The sequence below is a fragment of the Clupea harengus genome, chromosome 2, assembly GCF_900700415.2.
Source record: "Clupea harengus chromosome 2, Ch_v2.0.2, whole genome shotgun sequence".
NCBI lineage: Eukaryota > Metazoa > Chordata > Actinopteri > Clupeiformes > Clupeidae > Clupea > Clupea harengus.
The window spans coordinates 22142535-22169391 of NC_045153.1; the positions used below are offsets into that span (position 1 = coordinate 22142535).

The 26857-nt window shown below is 41.3% G+C and overlaps 1 protein-coding gene across 1 annotated transcript; it reads left to right on the plus strand.

The window, feature by feature from the left end:
• On the plus strand, positions 1-26748 carry LOC105905901 (sacsin-like). The gene is given in 13 exon segments (XM_031577997.2): positions 1-132; positions 246-314; positions 7155-7242; positions 7398-7509; positions 13487-13633; positions 13736-15173; positions 15278-15366; positions 15592-20609; positions 20611-20679; positions 20681-21820; positions 21822-22673; positions 22675-23877; positions 23879-26748. Coding segments are annotated over 12 exon segments (12813 nt in total). The 5' UTR covers positions 1-132; positions 246-276; the 3' UTR covers positions 26498-26748.
• Positions 26749-26857: the final 109 nt, after the last annotated feature.

Below are 26857 nucleotides of genomic sequence, written 5' to 3' on the forward strand. Positions count from 1 at the left end.
ACACCTTGCCGCTGAAGACTGCTCGTGTAGGCGGAGTGTGAATCAATGATATAAATCCAGGTCGCCAAGTAGGCTACGTGCAATGCCATTTGTTTGCAAGGAACGCGCTGAAGTCCAGGGATTACTGATATGGTATGTTGTATAAGATGTCATCTGTGTTCACTATATTCACTGTAATGGAGGTTTAACGAAAATTTGCATTTGTCGGTCTACTGTACACCTATGTATGAATGTATTCATTTCAGTTGCAGGGTCCAATCAATTAGCTGCTGAAAAATGAGTGATCCTGTCAGAAAAGGAAGGAAAAAGAAAAAGTAAGTGAAAACACCTTTGGTATATGTCCAGGTGATCATCTCTGGCTTTAGTGATGTAGTTTTAGGACCAGTTTGGATATAATATAAGGTGACCAGACGTCCCCGGTTTCAGGGGACAGTCCCCGTTTTTGGTGGCCTGTCCCCGGCTGGGGCTGTCCCCGGAAATGTCCCCGGTTTTCATTGTGACCAACAACAGACCCGGGATACAAATTAAAAAAAGAAAGAAAGAAATCAATGACCAAATGTTTAGTTGCGTAGCCTACACGCCTCGGGCTCAAGCAAGCCAGCCAGCAGCCAGGGGTACAAGCTCTAGCTCAGAGCTCAAAGATGTTCTAGAATGGCCGTCTTTACAGTATTTTGATTGGTGGAATATGCAGCACGGTAGAATCTTTGCCCTTAGCTTCTACTTTTTTTATTCAGAGAGAGATCGCGTCCAATATATTCATTCAGCCAGCTAGCTCTGGCAAATCGAGTACAAGACAGGATAGCTTTGGGATAGGCGATTAGCGAACGGTGTTTATTGTAAGTGTCATTGTTTATCATCCATGTCATATATTATTTAACCTATAATATGTATGTAGCCTATGATCTACAATTTGCAACAATGTGAGTGTTAAGCAGCAGCTATTTGTCGGTCAGGTGTCAGCCACAGCTCTACTTGCTAACTAACTTGGTTAACTTTTTAACATTAGCAGTGATACTAACTCCAGTACTATGCCATTTCAGTTTAATTAGTCTGGGTTACTATTGAGAGGTAGTTTGCAACTTGTCAATAAATTAAACCACTTGAAAGCAAGAAAATACTCCTTGAACTCGCTTTCCGTACATCCAGTTGCGCTTCCCGCTTACGTCTGTCTCGTTGTTTGTGTGACAATGACAATACAGTACTTTGAACTTTGATAGTTCTGTGGAAGCAAAAACAGTCTCACCAGTTCAATGTTAGGCAGTGGGTTTCAATGTGCTCAAATCTTTAAATGAATCATGTGCTTAGGCTACATAGATAGACAATTACAGGTAGCCTAGAATAATGGTAGGCCTACATTACTTAAAAACAAACACACAAAAAACATGTGTCCTTGTGGTGGTCTCTTACAAGACACTAATTAAATGTCTTTTTCCCACATTAACTTCACATATTCTTTATCAACAAATATGTCAACTGGTAGTGTGTCACAGAACTTGTTATTTTTTAGATTATTCAGATTTCCCTCCCTTACCTTGACATTGCTTGGATTTAATTACATTTTTTACTGAAATTGTATTTTGAATCTTTTTGTTTGTTTGTTTCTTAAATCACTTTTGGTATAGTAATACCTAAAAAACTATTCCAAAGATCCTGGAGTCTATGGGCCTGATCTGTATGTTCATAGTTCCATCTGATTTTCACACAGAATATAGGAATACAATGCATTTCGTTGCCTCAATGGCCTTAACATTTTCTATGCTGGAAAAACCTACACCTGTCACCCATCCGTGCAGACCAGTCACTTATCAGCCAAACACAGAGGTTAGGCGTACTGGGAAGCTTGTGCATGACGTCAACAAAGTTCTTATCACTGACATTGGTTCTTATTATCTGGCAAAAGGTTGTTACCTTTACTACTCTTCATTTCAGCCACTTTGTGATTTAGTTTTAAAAAGAAAACTCTTTGTTTGACATTCCCCTTACGATTTACAAGAACAAGGGTAAGATAAACTGCTTTTATGAATAAGGGCCCAGTCAGTGTCCCCGTTTTTCGATTACAAGACAAAAACATGACATGTTTTGGAGGTGTTAACGTGTCTGAACTGAAAATGTCCCCGGATTTTGTCTCAGAAATCTGGTCACCTTAATATAATAGTATACAGTATTCTACATAAAGCATGTTGGGAGTGCTGTAAAGTAATATGATTAGTAGATCAAGCCTTATCATGTTATGCAATGTCATCCTGGGTGTAGTAGATGGCAAGAGAAAAGTGGCGTACCTAAAACGTATTAGTTAATCATCTTCATGTTGAACTACATGTTGAACTACAGATTATTGAACTACATACAAATACATGTACTTACTAATTTGTATACACTGGTGCTAACTACGTAACACCTTCCAACTGAAATGAAAATATGTCCATGATTTATCATGTGGACACGGGACAAAATGTCTGTAGATACAGATTTTTGCATACAAATGTCTGCTTTTAAGTGTAAAATGTAAATGGCCAGGTTTCTGATTTCACATTTGATATGTGAGAGAATATACAACAGAGCTAGCTGAGCAGCAAGCATTCATTCACATTTCATACCACATGCTCATTATTGGCATTTTTGGTGTTAGTGTTTGAAGGTGGACAGGCTAAGCCTGTAATGCCCTGGGTTATTGTCAGCATCTTGTTGTGTCACATGTAACAGGAAACATTCTTCTGGTGTACATTATTAAGTGACTAAGTGACATTACAGCCAACCCACAGCTTTCTGTGCCGTCAGTTCTGGCACTGTCTTCTTGGGGACCTCTAACTGCTGGAAATCCAGTAGTTAGAGGTCTACTGATCTACTCTAAATGATCCCAAGATGGCACAGTACCTTAAAAGAAACAGCATGCAGCTTACAATAAAAAAGGACCTTGCCTAATGTGCAGTTCTTTTATTTGATTGTTTGCATGAAAACTCCCGCTGCCTCAGGAATTCACCAGCCTCCATTTGATTCTATTTCCTGCAGTCAAATGTAACAGGTCTAGTTAGGATTCCTCCGTCAGGAGGAAACCTATTGTTATTGTAGGTTTTCTTATTATTATTCTTGTACCATGGGAGTCAATGGCAGCCCCTAGAACCGTATGGTAACTTTTTCTGAAATTTGGCACACTCATTAAGGACAGTCCCTTCTTTACTCACACCAAGTTTCATGTCTCCCACTAGACTACACTAGCGCCACCAACGGGTCAAAGTTGGACTTTTGTTAACGCTGTAACTTTTGAACCGTTTGACCGATTTTCAAAAATGAGGTACCATTGGATTCCTTGGATCAAGACGAATTCAACGTTCAATGGCGACAATTTTCGGTTGTATAGATTTTCTGTTATTCCTGGTTTTATCAAAAAAACCTTTGAAAGCCTACTCCTCCTACAATTTTGGTCAAATCTTCTTCAAAATCACCAGAGATGATCTTCAGACCAAGCATCACAAAAAACAGTGAATAGAATTTTGATCCTCACAACCGTTTGTCCGGTATAGCCACTCAAATTCAGCAGAAAAGCAGGAAGTGAAGTAATATCTAAGCAAATCTTTGAAACATTAACCTGGGCGTCAGTGGTGCAGGGGTAGAGAAGTTGTTTGGTAATCAGAAGGTTGTAAGTTCAATTCCCTGTCAAAGTGTCCTTTAGCAAGACACTTCTTTCTTTTCTTCTTTCCCTTCTTCACTCTTCTTTCCTTCTTTTACTCTTCTTTCCAAAATTGTGAAGAATATACATTTTCCCCTGGTTTCGCAATCTTTGGAGGAATCCGCATCGCTGCTTGCAGCTATATTTTTTGTTGTTGTTGCTGATAAGGAAATCCATCTGACAGGATGTGTTGTGGATCATTTCTTCAACTAATTATAAAATAAAGTCTCTTTAAGAATAAATATTCAGAGATTTGTTGAGTAGTAACGCCTTTATTTAAGATCAACAAAGGGAGGCTGTCCATAGAGAGTCTGATGTTACGAGGAAGGATCAGAGTTATTATGTTGGGCTCCCATTTCTTCCTACGTCTGCAAATTATGACGTGATCTGGGTTCCTGGTGGCACAGCTTAAGGTGTATGGCCACCATTTTGTGTAATGATTGTTCACTGTTAATGCTCAAGCTTGCAAAATGACTGATATTAAATGCATGTTGAAATAACATAAACATAACCAAGTCAGATGCAAATAGTATGGAAGACTGTTGATAATAAAAATACAATATTTTACATTAAAGGTGCAGTAAGACACCCTTATAAAAATAACTTTTTGTCATATTTGCTAAAACTGTCACTATGTCATGACAGTAGTACATGAGACGGATAATATGTGGAAAAAACACTCGATAGCTTGAAAATTTGAACAAGTAACATTTCCAAATCTCCACTGTGCCCCAACCCTGCCCCCAAAGCCCCTACCTGCAGTAAACCACTTATGATAACATTTACCTGTGAGAGCAAAGGCCAAAATAAATATCAGGACAAACAACAAACCGATACAACTGCCTGGGCACTTTGCAAAGATATTTTCAAATCAAACAATGCTAACCTACAGAACCCCTGAAGTCCCATAAGGTGATATTTTGTATCTTGTGTGTATCTTGTGTGCCCTGCAGCGTGTGCATGAGTGTGGAGCTAGGTGAAGACTGAGGAGCCTGATTATATTCAGAGATTATCTGTCTCGTGTACTTTCAGGACATAATGACAGTTTTAACAATTATGACAAAAAGTTATTTTATATGGGTGCCCTACTGCACCTTTAAATGTAAAATATTGCTTTCTACTCAACAAACTTTATCGAACATACTATTTGCATCCTATCAACAAAAAAAATCCTAATCCCCAACAAAAAGTAATTCTAACTAGACCTGTTACATCTGACAGCAGGAAATACAATCAAATTGAGGCTGGTGAATCCTGAGACCGTAGTAATTTTCATGTGACTGGATGTTCTGCACAGTCACAGAGATATATGAAATGTAAGATTAGAGATGCATTCCTGCAGGAAAATGTGATTGTGATTGTGCCGCAACAGCACTCAGCCATTGCATGCCGTAACCTATGCAGTTATGTGGATGAGTCAATGTTCAAAAGGATTTCACCCTATTGAGATCTAGGAAGAACTCGACCACTACGTTTCTCTGAGGAACATCTGTTGTCTTTGCCTTCTCGCCACAGCAAGAGATGGCAATCTGGAGTCTTTTCATTAGTGGAACTTTGGTGGTAGTATGACCTGCCTAGAGCTATGCGATCAAGTGACAGCCATGGTTCATTCAAAGAGTATCACAAAGTATTAAAAGACTCACCTCTTTAGAACGTATCTGTCAATTTAACGTATTTGTTACAAGCCCTACACTTCCATACTATTATAGTAATTTCTTATTGTTCATTTTACTATGATCTGATAAACCATCATGTTACAAGCATTTTGCCCTATTGTGCATAATGCTTTAGTTGTTGTTCATACATTTTTGTTTGTTTGTTTTTTTTAACAAAATAAAGACTATTAGGGGCTGCTTGTTGATAACAAACCAAAATAAAACATACAAATAAAATTTCATATCTAGCTTGTGATGTAATCGGTTACGCAAATGTGTACAAACACACACACACACACACACAAATACCCTCCCACTCACAGTGAAAACCATTTCTTTAGTGTTTCTTTAGTGTTATGGCATTGTGGTCAACGGGTAACTGAGCGTAACCTTGTGCGTGCAGCTGCACATCTGTGGCAAATGGGCGATGGCATCGTCCATCGGCCCAACCCTAGCTGACATCGCCTATTCTGTAACTGTAATTCTTCAACATACCTTGGCATTATTGTTCACCGTTGCATAAGACAGTTGATTTTCTGACTAGTTTTACTGGAATGTTTAGCAATTTCTCCAACTGCTGTTGCCAGAGACTCTTAATAATAAACCTATTTAATCAACATAAAGTTGGTAAATACTGACAAACATGTTTTCCCTCCACAATACCTGGGGGACATGACGTGTCTCTTTGGATAAAGGCATCCTACATGTAATAATGCTTTTGAGCTTATAACTGGCCAGTGCCAGTTATAGTGTAGGTGCCAATAAAATACCAGGAGAACCTTTTAGTATTTAGGCTTTGTGCATAGCACCTCTGTCTGATCTACAGTGCATATTTTTAATAGCATTTTTTTATTTAACAGTACATTCGAGGTTCAGACATTTTTTACAATTTTTACAAAGTACAATAATTAGATATGTAGTTGATGTTTTTCATCATTAAGTATGGTATGTCTTCAGTCAGTGGAAATATGTTGATATTGTGGTATTTTTATCTTCTTATGACGGTATTGTTGAATAATGTGTGTTTTGCTGGTACTGGAACATGGACATCTCAACAAATAGAGGTAGCAGTTAGACGAGAAGGCTGCCATACGGCAGAAGGGCCCTATTTCGAGAAATCACTTGGCAGACATGCCTTTTCTGATAAACCATATGGCAGACATGCCTTTTCTTAAAAACCCCGTTGTAGACACTTTTTCTTATACATCTCATGGCAGAGATATATTTTCTGATAAGATACGCTTTCTGATAAATCACGTGGTAGACATGCCGTCTTTAAAAACCACATAGCAAACACGTCAAGACGCTTTTGAGCTCGTCTCGGGATTTTGGCGTTTTCGGGAGTCACTGGCCTTCAGATAGGCGCTTCCGAGGGGTCATGGCGGGGCCACGGGTTCCTCTAGATGCTTCTGAACATCTAGGTAGTTTCCAGAGACCATACCTGAAAACGCTGAGTCACCTGTTATCACAGGAAACTGTGCAAATATGCACGCTTGCAAAATAGATGCAATATGCACGCTGGTAAAATAGATGTACCAATCGTCCCCTCCCTCAATGTGGTTAAAACTGATGAAGTAAACAAGAACAGAGAAGAACAAAGGGGGGTTAGATCTATAAAAAGGGCACGGGGACTTAGTCCTCAGGTTTTCTACTTGATCGCTCTTGCCTTATGCTCCATGGATCAGCTCAGCAGTAGTTGACTTCTCTCAATTAAACCGTTCAGTATATTCATACCTATTTGCCTTGAGAAGTTTCTTGAGAACTCTTAGTATTTACCACGACAATATGCAGAGCTCTTATTCACTCATAATTGTTTTTTGTTATGTTTTCAGAAACACATTTGGTGCAACATCTCCACCTTTTATAGACTACTTGAAAGATATCCTTAGGAGATATCCAGATGGAGGACAAATATTAAAGGTATGGTCTGAATTGTTTTGCATATGGCATTATTGATGATGAATGGCAGTATTGATGGTGAATGGCAGTATTGATGATGAATGGCAGTATTAATGATGAATGGCAGTGTAATCTATAACGCCGTTCTCTGACTGGTCTGGCTGGTCTTTGAACAGGAGCTGATACAGAATGCAGATGATGCTGGCGCTTCAGAGGTGGTGTTCATTCATGATGAGAGGGCCTATGAGAAAGACAGCCTGTGGAGTGAAGACCTTGGAAAGTACCAAGGTAACCAAACTCAATTCTGTGTGATGTGTTACTGAGTTACTCTACACTGTGTGTCTGTCAGATGCTACTTTTTCCTAAAACCTTTCCAAATCTTTATCAACTCACCAGTGTTAACTTTCCACAGTCACACAATCACCAGGACGGCTCTTTAATATAAGCAAATATAGGCAAGAGACAAGCATGGCAACCTTGTGACCAATGCAACAGTTCCCACATGAAAATATACATTAAAAATATTATTATAATGGAACACCAGCAGCTCCATCAGTTTTCCCTTGTCTGCTATGAGCCATTGAAGTCCCCTGTCGTTATTGATAAAACAAGCTGTAACTGTCAAGTATGACTTCACCTGTAAAGATAGTTTTTTCTCCCAGTACTGCAGTTCAGGTTGCTTTGTAGTTTGCATAAGACGGTATGACTGGGGTATTGAGGTGTCTCCGTTAGGAATCATGTCACAGTTTTTTTTTTATCAGTTTGCTGGAACCAGCTCCCAGCTGATGTCACTGATCTTGGGCTAGTGCTCTTATTATTTAGAGGTCCTTGATCCAGAGTAGTCTCTGTGACGGGCGTTTCTGAAATGTAAGTTTGACAGATTATCTTGATTTTAGAAAGTGGTTAAAACAACATCAATGATCAATTGTGCACTTTCTGATGTAGGCTACATTGTAATTAATATGTGTGTAACTGGAGGCATGTCATTGAAAAATACGTCCCTTTGATTCAAACTTACTGCAAGGAAGACCACTGAATTTAGGACCTTTGGCTTTCCAGGGTCATATCACACATCTGCCTTAAAAGACAAAGAGGATAGATAGCCTCATTGAAATTGTGAAGGGAAGGTTTGCACGGTACCATGCATACCACACTACCAGAGCCTGGTTTGTTGGTAAGGCTTGTTGGCAAGTCAGAGCATTTGTAGTGGTCACTTCCTGCAATTGGCATCCCTCACACAACTTCCACTTCTTCCTTCACACACACACACACACACACACACACACACACACACACACACACACACACACACACACACACACACACACACACACACACACACACACACACACACAGTTCTTTACTCATCAATGGGATTCTTACATCTCACATCCCAGTGAGAATCACATCTCTTGCTGTATCTGAGAGTGTAGTCACTGAAAATACTGGTAACGGACTAAAAGGACAGTAAAGGCTGAGGTTCGGGTATGGTTGGTGTCGCTCTGGCGTGTCTGCAAGAACACCGCTGGAGTCAGAATGCCGTGTATGGGTTTACTTCGATATTGCAGGCAGCACAGTAATGCACTGGACTCAAACAGGCATATCCAGCAAAATACAGAGACACTTTTTTATGTTTGTGGTCTAGCAGAAAGGAAATAAATTACAAATTATACATCGGTTTGCATAAATAACATAAAGGCTTAATATGTACAGATCAGCCACACAATAAATATGTGTGTGACTATACTGCCATCTACAGGTCAGATATTTAAGATATAAACAAACGAAAGAACTAGTTGCCATGCTGACTTATCAGGTGATTTTCTGCTAACTAAACTACTCACGAGATGTGCCGGGAAACAGATCTTTGCTAATGCGCGCAGGGAAATCTGCTACGGTCACTGGCCCTTCTACACACACCTTCCCTTGATAACCAAAACAGTCTTGCTTAACACTCAGAGGATTTTAGCCAGCCAAGTTAGCCATTAGTTTAGAATAATAATATAATAATAATAATGATAATAAACTTTATTTGTTTGGCAGTTTTGATACAGGGACTGCAGTTCAAAATTGAATGATAAATGGAATTGTGCAAATTACTTCACATTTTGAGGCAGAATCTAGGCTGGAAATGTCAGAGGCTGTAGCGGGATAGTCGGTCTGTGGTTGAGAACAGTACCCTAGAGTTGCCGCAATTCTCTGCAATGATATTTGAAAAGTAGGCTTTTGTCTCAGTGCAGATAGTATTGTTATAGGTGGGGGTACTCTTCTTTAAAACTGGACTTCCAGTTTAGCTGTTCTCCATGCCCTACACCAGTCGTTCTCAAAGTGTGGTCCGTGGACCACTGGTGATCCGCCAGTGCCCCGTAATGGTTTGCGACGGCCAAAAGTAAATTATTGCGACATTTCTAACATACAACTCAGAAAGAAGAGAACACAGTCATTAGCAGCCTACACCGTGTTCCAAATTATTAGGCAAATTGTATTTAACGGTCATAAACATTCATTTTTTGAATTTTCAATTAAACTCATGGATGGTATTGTGTCTCAGGGCTATTTGGATGATTCAAATCAATCCCAGCCACCTCTGCTAATTAGTGCGCCAGGTGTGCCCAATCAAAGGAAAGCTACTGAAGGCTATTGTTCCACATTATTGAGCAAACGACCGTTGGCGAGCACACGACCGTTGGCGAGCAGAAGAAGACGTTAGCAGGTACATGTTTCAGTCAGAATGGGGAAGAAGACGGATCTCTCTGCTGATGAAAAGCGGCAAATAGTGATATACCTTTGTCAAAGTATCAGAACATTGGATATTTCCAAAAGAATTAAGCGTGACCACCGGACGGTGAAGAAATTTGTCAAAAATTCACAGCACAAGCGGGTTCGTTCAGACAAAGGTAAAATACGGAAGATTTCTGCTAAACAAATGCGGAGGGTTAAGAGAGTAGCCACTAAAATGCCATTACATAGCAGTAAGCAAGTGTTTGAAGCGGCTGGTGCCTATGGATTCTCACGAACTTCAAGATGTAGGATGCTAAAGAGGTTGGCTAGTGTCTTAAAACCTGTTATTCGGCCACCGCTAAACCAAACTCACAAGCTAAAAAGGATGCTATGGGCTAGGACCTACATGAAGACTAACTTTCAAACAGTTTTGATCACGGATGAGTGCCGTGCAACCCTTGATGGTCCAGATGGATGGAGTAGTGGATGGTTGCTGAACGGCCATCATGTCCCAACAAGGCTGAGACGTCAACAAGGGGGTGGCGGAGTCATGTTTTGGGCCGGAATCATGGGAAAAGAAATGATAGGCCCCTTTCGAGTCCCTGACGGAGTGAAAATGACCTCGGCAAAGTATGTAGAGTTTCTGACTGACCACTTTCTTCCGTGGTACAATAGGAAGAACCGTGCATTCCGTAGTAAAATCATATTCATGCATGACAATGCACCATGTCATGCTGCGAAAAACACCTCTGGACAATTGGCTGTCATGGGAATTAAAGGAGAGAAACTAATGGTATGGCCCCCATCGTCACCGGACCTTAATCCGATTGAAAACCTTTGGAGCATTGTCAAACAGCATATCTATGTGGGTGGCAGGCAGTTCACATCCAAGCAGATGCTCTGGGAAGCAATTGTGGCATCCTGCAAAGACATTAAAGCAGAAACTATCACAGAACTCACAAGTTCAATGGATTCAAGAATTGTGAAGTTGATATCAAAGAAGGGGTCCTATGTTAACATGTAACTTTGTGCAATGGTTTGTTCAATAAAATTTGAATTATACTATAACAGTTGATGACTTGAAAATGATACTGTGACTTGAAAATGAGCACTCAGAGTGACATGTAGGCACACCCTGTGGGTGCAATGAGTGTCAATATGACACAGGCTGACCTCTGACATCAGACAGGCAGTATCTACAGTCTGCTAGTGCATCACCTCTAGTGTAGTGCAGGCACCTTCCAGGCAGCTCCTGCCCCCTTTGAGAGTGTGCCCGGTGTCCAGGCACTTGTCAGGCAGCTCAGAGGATGGGGAGAGTCCTTCAGAGGATGGCCAAAGTCACTCAGCTAAGAGCACGGGTTCCCTTTGTGAGAACTATTGAAAGAGAAGGCGGGCCAGTGTTCCCTTTAGTCAGGCAGCGCCTGCTCCCTTTGAGAGTGTGCCCGGTGTCCAGGCACTTGTCAGCCAGCTCAGAGGATGGGGAGAGTCCTTCAGAGGATGGCCAAAGTCATTCAGCTAAGAGCACGGGTCCCCTGTCGTTCCAGGCAGCAGCAGCAGGTGCAGCAGCAGCTAGAGGCCTAAACTGAGCTGTGGAGTAGCACTGCCTGCTCTGTGGGTGCCTCTGAGCTATAGGCCTGGCTGTGTGAGGCCTGGGGTGACTGTCAGCAGTAGCCAAGGCCTGTGGGAGTCATGAGTGTGTGTATGATGTGTGCCAGGCTGGGGTGTCATGTGTGAAGCCTGCTCACTGCCCTCCACTCAGAGTGGCATGCAGGCACACCCTGTGGGTGCCACGAGTGTCTATATGACCCAGGCTGACCTCTGACATCAGACAGGCAGTATCTACAGTCTGCTAGTGCATCACCTCTAGTGTAGTGCAGGCCTAGAGGCCTTGAGGCCTACTCTCAGCACTACAGTGGCACTGCCTGTTGTGGGATGCCTGTATGGTGTCTGCCAGGCTGGGGTGTCATGTGTGAAGCCTCCTAAGTGCCCCCCACTCAGAGTGGCATGCAGGCACACCCTGTGGGTGCCATGAGTGTCTATATGACCCAGGCTGACCTCTGACATCAGACAGGCAGTATCTACAGTCTGCTAGTGCATCACCTCTAGTGTAGTGCAGGCCTAGAGGCCTTGAGGCCTACTCACAGCTGTATAGTGGCACTGCCTGCTTTGGGCTGCCTATGTTAGCATGTAGCTTGATGTTTTTGATTCAAACTTTTTTTGATTTCAGTAAATATACACTCCTAGTGCTGCAAATTCAACCAATGACAATTTTTTGTTCTTTACAACCTATAAATATCTTGAAACTCTGAAATTCTGCATAATAATTTGTAACACTGTATTTTGAGTTTTAAATTTTTTTTTAAAAACACTGTAATTATTAGGAGGTTTGTTCAATACAATTTGAATTATAGTCTAACAGTTGATGACTTGAAAATTAAACTGACTGAATGTGCATTACTATTTAGGAAAGTCTGAGCAAAGTGTAATTTGCATAATAATTTGGAACGCAGTGTAATCTATTAAAGAGTTGCCTAATCTATTAACAAGGTCATGGATTGGTGGCTTAAGACAGGGACAATGAAAAGAAAATGAAATGAGAAAGCCTCTGACACAGACAAGGAGAAGGTGCAACGGCGAGATGGTTCAGCCGCATTGGGCATCATCCCGCCGCGGAGCTGCATTCAAACAGTGTTTTTTTCAGCAAGATGATAACTATATTCTGTGTTGTGTGACGTTGGATAATGACAGCTCTTAATTATGTAAAGTTGACTACTAGGATGGCTATATTAATGCCAGTCGGCGAGCCTACTGTTGGTAGTGAATTACTGCGGTCGCGTGGTCGTTATGCGCATCGTTGTGTTTATTGGTTGTGTTGTGTGATACATTTGCATGTCTGAGTATGTGATGGGAGTATGAGGCTGTGAGCGAACTATAGTTTGTAACTTAACCAAGTCACGCATGGAGCAGGGTTCCAGATGCTTTGCCTAGTGCATTGTCACATCTATAACTAGTCTACCGGTACGTAAAAAAGGAGAGCCCACCCGTGAAAATCATGTGCCGCTAACAATTGTCTGGCGCCAGGTCTGGGTAGGAGGCCTGTTATTCCGGGGATATACTATTTCGTTAGATGGTCCGCGAGTTTTTTTTTATTGGCTAAGTGGTCCTTGGTCTGAAAAGTTTGAGAAACACTGCCCTACAAATCTCTTTAGCTCACAGATGTATTCATGATGGCATTTTGTCATGTGACCCCGATCTTAATTGTCGCAATGCTGTCAAATGCATTTCTTAAGTTGCTATTTAAGGCATCAGATGTGTGCATTAGATATCTGATAGATCAACTAAGTTCGCAAGTTCAGAACATTTTTGTTCTGCTCATAGGTCCTTCCTCATTTTGAAATGTGCAATGTTTACTTCCCCCATTAAGACACTTGCATACATTTTCACATTCAGGTTTTATTTTCACCTTTTTGTAACCAAACTAACCCCTTAACCAAAATACCTTTCATTTTGAGTAGATGTAACTGAACATTGTTCTCTTGAGCAGGTCCTGCCCTCTATGCTTTCAACAACGCTGTCTTCACTGAAGAGGACTGGCAAGGCATTCAGGCCACAGGAAGAAGTGTCAAGCGCGATGATCCAAACACAGTGGGGAGGTTTGGGATTGGATTCAATTCTGTCTATCATATCACAGGTGAAAATGATGAAGCAATACCACTTACTACATACATACATAATCATGTTGTGTTAAAAAAAGCTGTTAAATCTAATGCCATTGAATCATCATTACCCATAGATGTGCCATGCATATTCAGTTCCAAATACCTGGGGCTGCTGGACCCACAGGAGAAGCTATTTGGAGAAGGAGAGGGAGGTTTCAGATGGTCTCTGGAGGATGATGAAGAGAGAAAAGTGCTTTTGACCTTGAGAGATCAATGTCAACCACTACGAGACATTGTTAAACAAGTCAGTAACAGTACCTGGGAGAAAACCATAGAAGAGGATCAGTATTTTAATGGGACTCTTTTTAGGTTTCCTTTGCGCTGTGAATCCTCAGAGATTTCTGACAACTTATATGACTCTGACAAAGTTGTTCAGCTTTTTGACAGTTTCATTGCAGATGCAGACATTAGCCTTCTTTTCTTGAGACATGTGTCTAATGTCTCCCTGATGCACATTGATACCTGTGGCTCTGTAGCAGTGAGACTTAAAGTGTCCCTGTCAAGCTCCCCAGCATGTTCAGATTCAGGTGACACAGACACAGACCCTTCAGAGGGGTCAACCGTGTTTAAAAACATTTCTTCTGCTTCACTGAGTGATGGAGAGAGAAATACCCAGTGGCTTGTAACGTCATACTGCTTGGAGGAGGGGAAAGTGACAAAGATTGACTCACTTGCTGAGAAGCTGTGCTACCAGCCTAAAGTTGAGTTGGCTTTCCTTTGTGATCCAGAGAACTTCATTTCTAATGGACGACTGAGTTGTTTCCTTCCACTTCCAAATAATGAGTCAAACAGGACCGGGCTCCCAGTTCAAATTAATGCATCTTTTGGCTTGACTGACAACCGGCGGCATATCAAATGGCAAGATGAGGACCAGAAGAACGACGAAGCGGCACAATGGAACGAGCTTCTGATGACTGACGTTCTTCCTCACACATACTTGAAGATGATTCTTGATTCCATTCAGTGTTGCAGGACCTCCATCCTTCCTGCAACATCAGTGTACCGCTTGTGGCCAGACATTGTCCAAATGGAACATAAAGAGAAATGGCACGGAATAGCAAGGAATGTTCTGGAACGTCTACTGGACGAAAAAGCCGTGTTCTCTCTTGCTAAAGATGAAAAAATCTGGGTGACCCCATTAGATGCTGTATTTCCAGCTAATGATATTGAGGAGCCAGTCTTAACATCTGCTGTGGCCAGAGTTTTGATGGCAGAGAATGAGAATCTTATAAACATTCCAGAGCATGTAGTGAATGATGTGAAATGTGTCTTTCCTGAGTCAGACACTCTACAGTGGATCACACCACGTTTTGTCAGGGATGTTCTCCACAGAGGTGGATTAGAGGAGGTCTCACACAATGACAAGCTTTCCCTTCTTGAGTATGTGCTCAGTGATGGGAATTACCAGGAGCTTGAGGGTCTGCAGCTCCTACCACTTTACAATGGGATCTTCAAAAAGTTCACGGACAGTGATGAATGCACTGCTTTGATTGACAACGAAGAATTTCCAAGGTGAGTTAGGAGAATTGAATTTAGAATTGTTTATCTTCAGATAAACCTTATATTCTTTTGTAAAGATACTAGAAAAATCAGTTTTGTTTGCTTCCACTTTCCAGAGAATTGCTGCCATTTTGCAAAGAAGCGTTTATATCTCAGGAATTGAGCCCCAAGAGCCTTTGTCACCTGAAGATTCTGGCCACAAAAGGTTTGTTAATTTCTCACTATTAATAAGCCAACATAAACAGATAAACACATATAACAGTAGTAGTTCACTAGCATACTTTCAGCGTATGCAGTGCATTTATGAGAATAAAATCATTAGGAGTCTGTAATACATCATTGATAATTATTTTATAGTGTGTAGAATTTAAGGTGTAAAACATATATATTTTTTTAAATCATCTAAATCTTTTCTTTTGTAAAATTGTAGAAACATTCAAAATCATCAACCTGGATGCACAAAATGTAGCTGATTTAACCAAGAACCATTTTCCACATGAATGGAGGAATGGACATGACCATGTGATATGGGACCTAGGTAATCCAGAGCATCCTCCAAGGGGTTGGTTGATAGAGTTCTGGAAATATCTGAGTTCACACTGGGAAGAATTAGGCCACTTTATTAACATGCCGTTGATACCTGTGAAATCACCTGAAAGTGATTCCAAATCTGTGTTGTTGGCAAGGCTACGGGAAAAGCCCATCTTGGTGTTTCAGCAAAGCAAACATAGCAGCCTGTCTGAACAAATTCAGAATGTGGTAAAGAAGGTTGGGGGAACTGTCATAAAAAGAGATGAGTGTCTCAAACACCATGACATAGAAACCTTTGTACTTCCACCATCACCAAAAAGCCTGCTGAAGATGTTCTTAAACCTGAGCAGGGATCAGGTCATCAGGGGAATCCACTCAGCATCTTGCACTGAAAAAGAGGAAATCAAGTTCTTCCTCTCCTCCTTGGATTCTCTTTCCAATGAAGAGCGAAGCATAGTCTCTAGGATGCCTTTATTCCAGTTGATGACTGGCGACTATGTATGTGCTGAATCAAAACGTGCAGTGGTTTTGAACTCCTCACCAAGCATTCCCTCTGACCTACCCATTCCTAATTATGTGGTCCAGTGTGCTACTGAAGCAGATCGCAGACTTTTGTCCATGATGAAGATCGAACTTTTGGACACAGCACAGTTGGCCCTTCATCTGGTGGATTGCATTGAAACAGGATCTTTCAAACGAGAGAATGAAAAGAAAACAATGATCTGGATATTACAACACGGCTTCACTCTCTTCACTCAAAATGTGATGTTACACAAGAAATGTAAGGCTCTGACCTTCATTGAATCAGAAGGAGAGTGCCAAAAAACCAAAGCTTCGAATGTGTTCGATCCCAGCAATGACACCTTCAAGAACCTCTTTGAGCCAAATTTCTTTCCTTCTGCTGACTACGTAATGACTCCACAAATGCTCCAGAGCTTAAAGCAACTTGGTCTGCAGTCAAAAGAGAAGGACATATCACCTAACAATGTACTGGATGTTGTCAGAAATCTTGAAGAACTTCACACACATTCTCTGCAAAAAGCCTGTAAGAAAGCAGACGTCCTTCTCAAAGTGCTGAATGATAATGATATAATTTCTAAATTCTCTCTTAGCCAGCTGGAGCAACTGCAGAAGATACGATGGTTTCCTTGTCAGAATCCACACACTGTAACCAAATACCTCAACGAAAGACCTGAAAAAAAAGGTTTCTATAAGCCGTGTGAGATCAGACATTCAAAATACCGCACTGTTGTTGGGCATGTTATGCCACTTGTTGCTGAGCTAAATGAGAAAGTTTGCAAACAGCTTGGACTACTGAACCCACCACCAGCTGAGAAAGTCATGGAGAATCTATCTGTACTAAACTCAATGGCCCAAACCACACCTGACCTGGACAAAGATATCCGATTTAAAACAAAGTTGCATGACACGTACAGATTTATGCAGAACCATATTGGGCTTTTTAGGGAAGTAATGAAGAAGAATTCTGTGCCTTGGCTCTGGATTGACAACCACTTTGTTTCACCTTGTGATGTGGTTTTAGCCTATCCCCCTGAATTGGATCTGAGTTCTTACATTAAGAAGGTTCCAGAAGAATACTCACCATTCGAAGTTTTACTGACAGAGTTTGGAGTGAAATTAAACCTTTCAGACGATGAGATTGAGGAAATACTTCATGATGTCAAAGAAAGAATTGACAAAAGAAGTCCACCCTTTGGAGTGCCCTCTGAGTTGAGAGTGTCCTTAAATATTCTGAACTGGATGCGCAAGGAGCAGAAACCTGCTAAGGATGATACTCCAGTTCCAGTCATGGCAGAGAACCAACATTTTGCTTTGCAGCCTGCCTCTAAGTCTGTGGTCTGTGATATTAGCAAAGAGGGTTTAGCAGACTTGAAGGAAGACCATGAAGATTTTCATGTCATACATGAAGAGGTACCTCCTGTGACAACAGAGTGGCTGAGAATTCCACTGCTCAGCACTCGCATTCTAAACCCAGAGTTCATTGGAATAGAGCAGTGTGGGCAGACAGAACCCATAACTCTGAGAATTAAAAACATTCTGAAGGAGTACGACGAGGATAGTGACATTTTTAAAGAGCTCCTACAAAATGCTGAAGATGCTGGTGCAAGAACTTGCAGATTCATGGTGGATTTCAGGAAACACAGAGATCCTCCTGAAAGTCTCATTGACAGTGGTATGTCCCTGTGTAGCGGCCCTTGCCTTTGGACATTCAATGATGAACTCTTTTCAGATGAAGACTGGAAGAACATCACCAGAGTGGGATCTGCTTCAAAAGAAAAGAAAGTGGAGAAAATTGGAAAATTCGGAATAGGATTTAATGCAGTATACCATGTGACTGATGTTCCCTCTGTGTTGAGTGGGAAGAGCCTCCTAATTTTCGATCCAAATGTGACACATCTAAAAAAGTTCATTCAAAACAAGGGAAATCCGGGAATCAAACTTAATTTATTTCAAGAGCGAATTTTTCGAAGGTTTCCAGGACAATTCAGGTCATATGAAGGCATTTTTGATTGCGATCTCTCTGAGATAAACACTGGAAAATTCTACAAGGGGACATTGATAAAGTTGCCCTTTCGCAGTCCAGAGGAATCAACAATGTCAGAAATCAGCACAAAGGTGTATGACACAGATCGTATTACGGCTTTTCAACAACACCTGACTCATAAAGCTCAAACTCATCTGCTTTTTCTAAAAAATATAGAGGATCTCTCACTTCAGACTTTGCCAGAGAATGCCTCCACACCTCCAACGAAAGAACAAATGAAGACTCTTGTTCAAATCACAAGAAAAGTTGTGGACACAGTTGAAATATCTGATGGAATTCGTAAAGACACACAAAACAACTCTCTTACATCTTTGATGCAACATTATACCAAGTGTGCTGATGTAATGGATAGTTCTACAGCAAGCATTACTGAAATAATTCAGAACAATGTTGATGGATGTGATGTTCAGTACTGGCTTCTTTACTCTTGTTTCGGCACCGACAGTTCACTGAGAATGGTCCAAGAGAACTATGAGCTGAACGGCTCTCTGCCAATTGGGGGAATAGCTGTGCCTTTGCAATATGAATCTCAGACAGGAAAATGGGCTGCCAAGAAAAGCAGCTTAACTGGACAAGCATTTAGTTTCCTGCCTCTGTCAATTCAAACTGGCCTCCCTGTGAACATCAATGGTTCATTTGCTGTGATGTCAAATCGAAAATGTCTATGGGAGACTGGGATGAAGGCGGAATGGAACAGAGCCCTACTGAAGGATGCTGTAACAAATGCCTACATTACCACCCTACTCGTCTTGAAGAAATTGTCAGAAAATGGAAGCCTTTCAGATTATCCCTATTACACATTCTGGCCAGATAAAGATAAAGTAGGCAAAGCATTTCAACCACTGGTTGATGCCTTCTACTCAGAAATTGTGCATGGATTTTGTAACGAAGATCTTAAGCTTTTCAGTGATGGGAAGAAGTGGTGCTCACTTAAGTATGTGAGGTTTCTGGACCCAAACATAACAGAGCACAAGGATGTTGGAGAACTTGCAGAGAAGATTTTTCTGAGCCAGCAAAACCCAGGATTCTTTGCTGTTCCACTTCCTTCGTGGGTGAGGAAAAACATGATGAAGAGGGGCTTCAAAGACATTGTTAAGGCGAGAACACTCAATTGGACGAAATTTTTCCGGGAAGTGGTGTTTAGAAATTTAGATTCTCTGGAATCCCAAGACAGAAATGCAATGATTCTCAGTGCAATTGACCTCAATGATGATGAAGTTGATGTACTACTGAAAGGGCATCGCTGCATTCCTTCACAGAGGAGTGGTGAACTGCAGTACATCAGAACAGTTGTGAATCCTTCTGGCAAAGTGGCCTGTCTGTATGATCAAGAGGAAGGCAGGTTTCTTGATGGTACCAGAGATGACTTCTGCTCCCCAAAAAGGATCCCAAGGCTCACAGCATTGGGAATGCTAAGTGATCATCTGCCCTTAGAGGACATAACTGAGAGAGCAGGCACTATATCAAAGATTTGGGAAACAGACAAAATGAAAGCAACAAAGCGTCTTGAATGCTTGTTTGAATTCATGCAGGAGCCGTCAGTTGACAAAAAATCTCATCACTGGCGCTCACTTCAAAACACACCACTCATCCCTGCCTGTTCCCCAGTGAACACACTACCAGACAATCAAGTGATTCCTACATTGAAAAAGCCCTATGAGGTTTACAACTTCAGTTGCCGCTATTTGGTTAACATGACAGAATTCACAGTAGACTATAGAACCCTTAAGATACACGCTGATAACTCAGTTCTTGAGAAACTGGGTGTGCGTCAAACACCACCACTTATGACAGTGCTAAGACAATTGGAGGAGGCATCCACATTTGATGTGGGTGATCAGTCTCTATTAGCCAGAATAGTAAATGAGAGCTATGAATACTTGAATAAGTGGCTCAGTGGTCAAGAAAACCCAACTCTCATTGCTCACATTGCTGAATTTGTGAAGTCATTTCCCTTTGTCTTGGTAGAAGACAAATTTGTACATGTGAAATCAGTGGCAAAATGTCAAGAGTTTGAAGTCAAACCATATCTCTATGTGCTTCCAAGTGTCCTCTCCAAGTTCAGCACACTTTGGGAATGTGTTGGCATACAAAATCAATTTACACCTCAGCAGTTTGCTGCTGTCCTGCATGCGATGGAAAGAAAGTATGGATCCAATCCTCTTTCCGACACTGATCTTAATATCTGTCTGGACATACTTACAAAAGGACTTCTTAAGACTAAAGGGGCAATTTCACAGAACTACCTTGTTCCTGATGAAAACTCTATGTTGAGACCCAGCTCTGATCTTCATTACAACGACAGCCCATGGATGCCAGCGTCAGCTGATGTCACTTTGTGTCACCAAACTAATAGCAAGGGGAACTGCACGCCATTTTGGTGTTAGAACAACAAGACACCACACACTACAAAACCATGTTAGTTGATGGCTTTTCACCTTATGCACAAGAATTTGGACAACATGAGAAGCTAACAGTCCGAATCAAAAACATCATAGAAGCATATCCTTCCAAGAAGGACATCATTAAGGAGCTCATTCAGAATGCAGATGATGCAGAAGCAACTGAAATACACTTCATTTGGGATAAAAGGAAACATGGCACTGAAAAAACATTTGGGAAGAACTGGAATTCACTTCAAGGTCCAGCTCTATGTGTGTACAACAACAAGGTGTTTACTGATGCAGATTTGCAAGGCATTCAAAAGCTGGGGGAAGGTGGAAAACGAGGACAGTGTGGAAAGACAGGAAAATATGGTCTTGGATTCAATTCTGTTTATCATCTCACAGATTGCCCTGCCATTTTAACAGGAGACGAGTGGCTTTGCATATCTGACCCACATGTGAAATATTCAGAGATGACGACAACACAGTTACCAGGATGCAAGTACTCATTGGGAGATCAATTTAAGGATTCATTCATGGATGTCTATCAGACCTTTCTGCCATCAGATTTCAGCCTCAAGTCTGGAACTATGTTTAGGCTTCCCCTCAGAACAGAGAACATGGCAACTGAATCTGAGATTTGCAAAGCAGATGTCAGAGACCATCATATGAAGGAACTTTTGCAAGTGCTTGCTGAAGACCCAGATGGCTTGATCCTCTTCCTGAAACATATCAAGAAAATACAGTTCCATACAATCAGCCCTGACTCAGACAAACTGCATACTGTGCATTTGATTGAAAAAGAACTATCTGAGAAAAGCAACATTAAGAGAGCACACTTTCAAAATCAAGTTCAAGTTTCTCAGATTCCATGCCAGGTCATCTATGATATGTATGTCTCTTCATCAGATTCAAAACACAAAAGGCGAAGTCAATGGGTTGTTGCAGAACAGTTTGGCTCTCTTGCACCAACTCCTGACAGAGGGAATTGGCAGTCAGATGTTCCACGAACCCCACAGGCCGCTGTGGCAGCATGTATGGGAGTAAAGCCATATGAGCCTGACTTCATTGGAAGGTTGTTCTGCTCCCTTCCTTTGCTTGGGGTAACTGGACTGCCAGTTCACGTCAATGGAAATTTTGAGGTTGACTCCTCTAGAAGAGACCTATGGAAAGAGGACGGGAAAAAGTCTTAAGATTATGTGGAATGAGTCACTCAAACTGGATGTTATTTCACCCCTGTATGCTGATCTCTTAAAGCACATACAAACGACCATTCGAACAGGAAACCACCTTGGTGTATCCACCTTAGGATCAGAGTTAGATTCCTCATTTCTGAAATTGTTCCCTTCTGTCTCAAAATTTGTTAAGCAAGAATGGCACACAATGATCAATCATGTGTACAAATCAATCAGTGAAAGAGACCTCTCTGTAATACCTGTTTTACAACGGAAGCTGGAAGACGAAGAATATGCAACAACAAAATACACAATCAGCTGGTCAAATGTTTGCAAACACAATCCAATAGATTCTCCTCATTTTAGTAAAGAGCTAACAGAGAGCTTTTTTGCTATTTTAGAAGACATTGGAATGAGTGTGGTTCCTTGGTCTTGCCAGATGGATAAGATATCTACAGGTTTTAAGACTGCAGGTGTGGAAGTGATGAGGCTATGTCCCGAAACAGTAAGGGAGTATCTGAAGGAAAAACCTCTGAATGATCCTATGAAAACTTCAGCAGCCTTGCCCTTACCAGTGGATCACACCCTAATTAAAGACAAAAAGCGATGTTCCTCACTACTGAACATCTGTATGTGGGATGTTGATGAGAACAATGTTAACTGTGTCAATGGGCTTCCTCTTCTACTAACTCAAGATCAGATGCTAAGGGTTTTTGACTGGGATTCTCCAAGGCTGTATTCCAGATTTTGGGATATATTTCAGGGAAAGAAAGCAGTCTTTGCAGATTATCACATGAACTTCAATGACCGTGAAATACTTGAAAAACGTGGTTATCTTCAGAAATTGACAATTCCTAGTTGCATCAAAATACTTGGTACCCGTACTGAAAGACCTTGTTCAAAATGAAGAAAACCCACCTGTGTGGTGGCTGAAGCAAGTTTGGGAATTCTTTGACGAACAAATCCAACGAGAGGTCATAAAAGATGGACAAACAAAAACTACTTTCAATGAAATCAAGAAAGCATTCTTCGACTGTCCTATTTTGCCCGTCATCAGCCCGAGCCAAAATAACAAACAATATCTGAAAACAATGAGAGATCTTTCCAGTGTTGTTTGGAAACCAACTGAGAACATTTCATCCATCTTAGTCCAATTGGGATTCATGACGTTAAACACAAAATTTTTTGTTAATTTACCAGAAGTGCTTTTTAATCATTTGATGCCTGAGCTCCTCAGGACCAATAACAGCAATGCTGTTTTGGACCATGTTTCCCAGATTCCCCTTTCTAAATTCAAGCTCCTGTCCAATGATGACTTGGATAAGCTTCAGGAGTTTCTACAAAGTGGAATTAGCACTGCCCGAAACCCCCAGCAATATCAGAGAAAGCTCAAGTCCTTACCTCTCTTTCAAACAGTGCAGGGTGAGCGACAGCGCATCGAAGGACACAACAGTGTGTTCATCCTGAAGACAGAGTACTCTGGAAAATTCCCAGATTTGTTTGGCATTACTGCAGATGGGCATCTTTTCCTTAAGTACAACCTGGTCAATACAAACCTGTCAAAGAACATGGACATAAGCATTTTGACTGATCTGGACTTCTATGTGAAGTTCCTGTTGCCCTCATTGCACACACTCACAGAAGCACAAGTTTTTGACTCTATTCGGCTGCTGTTGGTCTTACAGCGACACCAAACATACGGAAAATACCATGATCAGATTGTAGCTAAACTAAGAACTGTTAGGTTCATTAGGGACATCCATGGTACTCCTCAGTTGACCTCCTCCTTTTTTGATGAGGAAAACCCTCTTTACAAGATCATGCTTCCTCAAGAGAAATTTGTACCACCAAAGTTTTGGAAACTATTTGGAGATGAAATGTCACTGAGACGCCTACTGATGGACCTTGGAATGAAACACACTGTGTCGGATGTAGAGATTATTGAGTTTGCACATACAATTGAGTTAGAAGCACGAGGCAAGACCTCAGTTTCGGAGCTCAGGAAGAAGTCTTCAGCATTATTCAAGAAGGCTTTGAAATACAATGCCACGAAAAAGGAATTCCAACTTGTTGAACAGGATTGCAACCATCAAGTTTGTTTTTCCAGTGCAAATTCAGAAAGATTTGTGTGATTACCACCAACCCCTTGCTGGAGAACGAGATCTGGTTGGAATCAAAGGGTCTTTGATCGAAGAAAACTCTGATCATCAATATCTTATTTGGTCTTCCATGCCAATACTGCCCACAGACAGACTTCCTCAATCGTATCTCGAACATTTGAATAAAGCAGGAGCCTTTCATCAGCCACCCTGTGATTTAGTGGCCCAGAATCTGAAAAACATCTGTCAGTCAGAATGCCCAATCAAGTCTTTGATAGACATTAGGAAAAAAGCATTTTGCAAATCGTATGCATACTTACAATCACAGGATCACAGTGCCACTCTGCTTCAAGACCTGCCAGTGGTTCTTGTCGAAAATGATGCTGTTCTTGTGCAAGCCAGTCAAGCAGTGCTTATCCTTGATGATTACAATGAGTTTAGGCCCTATCTGTATAGAATCAATCCACAGCATGCCCTATATGCTGAGTTCTTCAAAAGGATAGGTGTGGAGGAGAGACCCACAATAAGGCAGTACAGCGTAGTCCTCAAGGATATTTTCATGGACTCCAAAGGAAAAGAAACTCTGAATGCAAATCAGCAGTCAACTATGAAACGCACTGTACAGCACCTGTTCCAGCTGATGAAAGACCAACCAGAACAGATACAATTTCAGGAGACCTTGTATTTACCATCAGCAGATGGCAAACTGTACAAGTCAAATGACCTCTACTTCAATGACACTGGCTTCCAGAAAGAAAGACTGGAAGGCTCTCTGAAAGACAAAGTCAGTCTCCTTGTGAACCTGGTTCATTGTCATCTGGGGACGGACATGTATAAACATCAGGTGATGCTAAAATTATTGCCTGAACATATTCGTCCTACAATGTTGTCCCATGTGACCTCTGAACGTCTTGCTGGTTCTCGTATGAAACCATGTGAATATGGAGAAAGCTGTGAGTTCAGTGGCTCTTTCAAGAAACATTTGTCCTCTCGTCCATTTTTGCATGGTCTTACATGTTTGATCAGACAACAAAGTGAAGGCAGTATATCTCTAGCTCATGCTGTCGAATTATGCCAAAACACCTTTGGAAGACTCAAGATCACTTGCTGTAAAAGCCTTGAGACAGAGCTCTTCTTTGGTGATGAGCCACTGGCCAACACCGCTTCTGAAACACAAGTGTACTCGACAAAAGAGACACAGGGCTGCACTTTCTACCTGAAACACAGTGATGATATGGCCTCATGGGTAATGTATGAAGTGACCACATTATTAAGCAAAGAAATGAATATCCTGCTGGGTAATATTCTCTGCCCAGATTATGTTTGCACTTTGGGCCAGCTTCTGTTGTGTGATACAGTGGAAGAAGTTGAGAAGACATTGGAAAAATATTCAATCCGTAACAGTGCTTACAAAGAGGAAGGGCATCATCATCCAGATCCAGGCAGCCCCATACCTGAGGAATGGCATGATGCCCTTGACATGAGCTTCATGAACAATTATGAAAGAGGCGAATATGTTGGCTTTAAAAAGTCATCAGAGGATGAACTTTATTACTATGCAGTGATTGATGAACGTTTAGATGTATCAAGTGAAGGCCTGTATTGTTGTAAATACAAAATTCAGATCGGCACGAATGAGTTTGTTGAGGTCAGCTCCCTTGATCTTTACCAGTTTAAACGTGAAAAAACATCTGCTTCAAAGCAAAATCATTGTAGAGAGATCCAGCTGGTGGATGGACCTGTGCCACCACCTAAGAAAGACTTCCCCAAGACTTTTAAAGAAATCAAAAGGGAAATTGATGATTGCCTGAAAGAGATCTGCACCCTGTCCAAAGATGAACAGAAAAAAGCCCTCCGGCGCCTGTATCTCAGGTGGCACCCAGACAAAAACCCAGACCAAGAGGATCTGGCTAATGAGGCCTGCAAGTACTTAAAAAACAAATATGAAGAATTTAAACAAAATGGAGGAGGACATGGTCAATCATCATCTTCAAAGAACTACAGGGGGCAGAATAAGAGTGGACAGTCCAATTGGTCATGGGATTTTAAAGACTTCTATGATGAGTGGGACTCTGAGGCGACACGTCACCGCCAAGGACGAGAAAGGTTCTACAGTCACAACAGCAGACCCCACTATAATTTTTCGTCATTTCACCAGGAAATGCCAAGACCAGACAAAGCGGAAGCTAAGCGCTGGTATTTACAAGCCCAGTGTGACCTTGATGCTGCTCACAATGACACAGGAGGAGAGAGCCCTGAGTGGTGTTTGTTCAAGGTTCATCAAGCTGTGGAGAAGGCTCTGATGGCAGCGGAGTACAGAAGGTGTGGAAAAAGCTCTCCCAACTGCTCCATCTCTAGTCTTGCTCAGAAAGTGTCAGGCTACTGCCCAGAGCTGAGTGCTTTGCCAGGCCTTGTGAGTCGACTGAAACATTTGGGTGTGAACGCCAAAAGTACTCAGTACCCCAGTTACCATACTCCCCCTAAAATTCCTAACAATACATTCCAACCTGAAAACGAAAAAGAAGTTCTAGATATTGCATCGGAACTTCTGCAGAAAGTGGACACATTTATAACAAACTGATTAAAAAGTAGCGTTCTATTTGTAGCTCTTGTATGTTTGCATTATTCATTGTTAATGATTTTTCTTCATCTCTGAAATACCTTAATGGTGATATTATTCTGATGTTCATTAATTTCTTACGACTCTCTGTATCATTTATTATGGACATGATTTATTTGTGTACGTGTGCATTTTTTCCTGAAAATATGGTTGCTCAGGAGGTCTGAGTGAGTAAATAGTTGATCTCAAAGATAGGGGAATGGTGATATGATTCTGAACTCGTATGATGTTCTATATAATTTGTTATATGATGTATGTGTTTATGCATATTCTGAAGTTAAACTACTCAATAAAGATTGCTTAATTGAAGATTAGACATTT